Source organism: Pseudoliparis swirei, chromosome 4 (assembly GCF_029220125.1).
Source record: "Pseudoliparis swirei isolate HS2019 ecotype Mariana Trench chromosome 4, NWPU_hadal_v1, whole genome shotgun sequence".
Lineage (NCBI taxonomy): Eukaryota > Metazoa > Chordata > Actinopteri > Perciformes > Liparidae > Pseudoliparis > Pseudoliparis swirei.
The window spans coordinates 21,133,159-21,137,862 of NC_079391.1; the positions used below are offsets into that span (position 1 = coordinate 21,133,159).

The following is a 4,704-nucleotide window of genomic DNA, read 5'->3' on the forward strand; positions in this document are numbered from 1 at the left end:
GTAGGTCTCTGCTGATGCCTGTTCAATATACTACTAACTTCAATAAATACTTGACAAAATGCTCTTGTCAGTCTGATATTTATGTTATACGTCGTTATCTGACGTCAAGTCGATGTGAGACCAGTTTACTCTTCATACAGTGTGTAATGAAGCATGTAGCCCGTTGTTTACACCCAGCTCGCCCACCGCTGTCAGCTGGGAAACTGTGATCGACTCCGATTAAATTGTGATACAACAACAACAACAACACTTTGTGCTGTCTCACATCTCTTATGTTTTATATTCGAGACTACGGATCAACATATATCCTCGTAACTATACTCTACCCTGTGTAGCACTCACTGGTCCAGATTAAACATGACTGTTACCTGTTGTTTTGTTACGATAAGGACACACATTGAATAACTACACACAGGAGTGAGCGTGTCTTTAGAAACATGACGGGGGAGCAGCTTGCTCCAGCGTTCATTTAGGATTTCGACGGCATTAACGAAACGTTTTCCACCTTCATGACGAACATAGGCTATCACTTGTTGACTGGCGATGAAAAATAATAAAAAGTTGAAGTCTGTGACGTTGCTTGAAGCAGGAGAGTGACATGTGGGACTTTTATTGTGAAAGGGAACTTTCCTCACACAGTTGACCGGGATCATGACGTTTGACCCGGCTATTTTATGACCTGTTTTATTACCTGTTTATGACAGCTGGCCGTAAGCCAACTAGAGTGTAGCATGCTGAACTGACCAATGGAACTCACTTTTAGGATTAAGAGGTGTGGATGCCGTTACTAATAAATACGGGTGGAAAGGGTGAGTTCGTGCTTACGGTCGGAAGGTTACAAGACAGTTAATTCCCTATCAGCTACTTTGCTGTTAGTCTGTGGCGTAATATTCCGGTCGGCCCTAAAATCGTAGCTTCAATTTACTGCTTAGACTTCTTGCCATTAAATATTGTTAAACGTATCTATCGGATTCAGATTCTCATTTTATATCGAGCCCGGGACGTCCAGTTTGCTACACCATAATACAGTCTAACAGTCTTTTTTTTCTCATTGCTCTATTTACATATATTACCAGTGTAAATGTCTTGCCTCCAACAGGTGGAGGAGGAGTACAGCAATCCTCACTCAGTGGACAGGGTGGCCATGGGGCAGCTGCCGCACATGTGGGGCCAGTCGCTCTACATCTTGGGCTGTCTTCTGTCCGAGGTATTCACAGGTTCCCTTGAACACCTCATGTTGGCTTGCAACACTTAGCAGCTGTCTGGAAATATTATGATGATTAAATGTTGTAAATGAGGAGGAAATGCACAATTACAAGATGTCTACAATAGACAATGGAGCTATGCTAAATAGATCTCTTTAATAAACATAAAAGTAAGGAAAGAACACGGCCATCGTTTGCCTTTGTCACATCTTCTCTCTTTTTCTTTATGTTTGAAGGGTTTTTTTTAGCACCAGAAGAGATAGATCCCCTCAACAGGAAGTTCTCTACTAACTTCAAGCCAGATGTTGTGGTACAAGGTTGGTGATGTATCATTAGTCTGAGGGAAATGTAAATAAAACATTGTTAAATCCCACAAAAAGTGGAAAAATAAGGTACCAATAAAAGAAATAGAAATAACCAACACTCCATCGTGTGTCCATCAGGAGCAAAGAAGAAGGAAGGCTCATCTGATGTGTCACACTGATGTTAGTATTGGTTGATATGCAGATTATGATGTAATTCTTTTCATTTGTGTGTATCAGTTTGTGTTGTAGCAGAGTCGGAGGAGATCAAGGAGTTGCTCAGTGATCACGGGGTCGTGGCCCAGACGATGTCAGAGGTTCTGCCTAGTGGCCGGCCCTACAGACACATTGGAGTCCTGGGAACATCCAAATTCTACGAGATCAGAAATCGCTCTTATATATTCACCCCGCAGGTAAAACTGGCTTGAGATGTTGCAATGCTCACAACCGTAGAAGTGGTGGTAATGAATACGGCTGATTAATACTTTGTTTGCTTTCTTTCTGTCCTGTCCTCCAGTTTCTGGATCAGCACCATTTCTACCTAGCGCTGGACAACCAGATGATTGTGGAGATGTTACGAACAGAGCTGGCCTATCTCTCCTCTTGCTGGAGGATGACAGGGCGGCCCACTCTCACTTTTTCCATCACCCGCAGCATGCTGGGTAATAAGGCTCCTAACCCTTTTTTTGGCCAAAAAGGTCTTGGTTATGTTCAATATTGAGTATTTTGTCGCTTCACCGCATTTGTTTACTTTTTATGTGCAGTTGAGCATGGAGATGCGATTGATCCGTGTATCCTAGCAACCCTCAGGAAGCTACAGGATGGCTATTTTGCTGGAGCGAGGTCTGTTTTTATCTGACACAGAAACGTCATCCTATTAGTGTGTTGAAATGTCTGTCACGTGACAATGTGAAGCCCGTATCTATAGTTATACATTCCATGCAATAATTCATGCATATTAATACACCTCAGCAGACACGGAAGAGGACAAGGCTGGTGTTATTTATATTTTGGATTGTGAGATCAATTTTTTAAACTCAAACAAAAAACAATGCCAGCCTTATCCTTGAAATTTAGAGAGACACACAATATGTTGCCGTCTCCACAAAATACTAAATACAAAACCACGGCAACCCAACGGAGGACAAACCCAGTTAATTGGAAGCCGATGAGGTGAAATGGTTTACCGTGGAGCGAGGAGATGTGACATTGCTACTCAAGGAAAGACCGCCGCTGAAGATCTACACATGGATATGGACGACAGAGAAGAGCTTGAGATGGTTCCCATGGCTCTCGTACAACAGTCATGATGATACTGCAGCCACACGGAGATGTTTGATCTGGAGAGTGAGAAGCCTAACTCAACGTGTGCAACTAGTGGAAAGTCAATCATAATCTCCCACTGGTATGTGATGAAGTGAAAATCGTTCGGCTGTGGAGGCCGCTGTGGCCGACGGAAGGTTACGAGCCAGCAACGTGTATGACGCAAGGCTGGCGTTAGAAACATGCTAAATATGATCAAACCCAACCCACACTGAGAGGCCGAGGTCATCCAGCTGAAAACCAAGAGCAAGAACACCGTTATTCTATTCAGATAGAGAGAGAGAGAAAGAGATCAAAGCACGTGAAGCCCATGTCACAGCATATTTACAAAGACACACCCCAATTAGTATCCTGTTGTTTTTTTATGTTCATTTATTTGTATTCCCACCTTTTTTTATCTCGCTCTTCAGCTTGTGTATCCCTGTGCGTTCAGTCTTTGTGGCTCCAGTGTGGCCGAGTTCATGGATGGAGACGGCAGGACTCGTGGCTGTTGACTGGATTGGGCGCACTGATGAACAGAGGCAAAAGCAAACAACGCCGTTGGACACTTATGCTGTAGCCTGGTTCCTGACCTCTGAATGGAAAGGTTAAGAGCCATGCAAGTGGCTCTGTGAGGTGCTTTGTAGAAAGTAGGGCATGATCTTCAGTGTCCGTGTACAGCCTTCCATACTTCTCGACATCGTGAAAAGTATTTTATTCTTACATTAAAGAAGCCAATAATGATTTCAGGAAAGTGTAACAACTGGTGTCTTATTGCACTCGACTCAAATGAATGCTGCACAGGAACTAATGTGTTAGGAATGTTCACACTGAGGAATTTTGTGTGAGAGTGAGAGACCTTATTCACATGTATTGTTATGGTGACACACCTGCATGTGCTATTACTCTTGTCAGTACCATATACCTGGTGATGCAGGAGGGACGATTCACTATCGTAAAGGGGGACTCACCCGACATCACAGACTGTTTACAGGTCTCGTGGAGTGCAACTGCATAGTGTGGGGAAAGTTTCCTAAAGCTTTTGGGGCTCCAGAATGAGCTGCGTGAAGTGATGTCACTTCAGTCAGCGGCTGACGACAGGGTTTGACAAGGAATGTGTGGAATCAAAGAGGATATTTATCGATCTGCTGCATCGTGTTTAAACCTTTTAACTGTCCATTGTGAGAATGTTATAGGAGTACAAAGCTCATCGTTTAAGCTCTGAAACCAGGATAACTGCATTATAGTTTACATTGAAGAAATGTGTATAAAGTGCTCAAAACGGTGCATTCATCGCCAGAGGAACGAGAGCCAAATGCCATCAACAATTGGAAGTGAAACCCTTCTAAATGAACAACTAAAAGGGTTTTCAGTGATCATTCCTTAAGAAATGATTTGTAAAGACTTGCTAATGTTTGTGGGAAAAACTGTGCTGAGTGGTACATACATGACTGACGAGTGTAATAGTGAATATAAGGAATGTGTTTAAAGTACTTGGACGTAAGGTTTAAAATCAGTCGCGCTACTGAATATGTGTGAAAGTATTGACTGTTCTCTCACCACAGCGCTGCAGCAGCCCCTCCTCCACCCCCAGTGGGCCCCGGTCCAGGAGATGGACAGCGCCACTGGGAGGACAGGCAAGGCCAGTGGCTGAGGAGACACAGGCTGGATGGAGCTGTCAACAGAGCACCAGTGGGGTTCTACCGGAAGGTCTGGAAGATCCTGCAGAAGTGCCATGGCCTGTCCATCGATGGCTATGTGTTGCCCTCGTCAACCACGAGAGAAGTAGCGAGAGAAGAAGAGAGAGAGAGCGAGAGATATAACACTTATGGCCAAATATATAAGTCTGTTGTCTGCCAAAGCAAAATGTTATGAATAAACATGTTTCCCTGAGA

The 4,704-nt window shown here is 43.7% G+C and overlaps 1 protein-coding gene across 1 annotated transcript; it reads left to right on the forward strand.

Moving 5' to 3' along the window:
• Nucleotides 1-1,104: 1,104 nt before the first annotated feature.
• Nucleotides 1,105-4,704, forward strand: LOC130192445 (phosphorylase b kinase regulatory subunit alpha, liver isoform-like). The gene is made up of 6 exons (XM_056412452.1): nucleotides 1,105-1,207; nucleotides 1,442-1,522; nucleotides 1,748-1,920; nucleotides 2,025-2,169; nucleotides 2,272-2,350; nucleotides 4,375-4,704. The coding sequence occupies exons 3-6, from the start codon at nucleotides 1,816-1,818 to the stop codon at nucleotides 4,682-4,684; spliced, it is 639 nt and encodes a 212-aa protein (XP_056268427.1). The 5' UTR covers nucleotides 1,105-1,207; nucleotides 1,442-1,522; nucleotides 1,748-1,815; the 3' UTR covers nucleotides 4,685-4,704.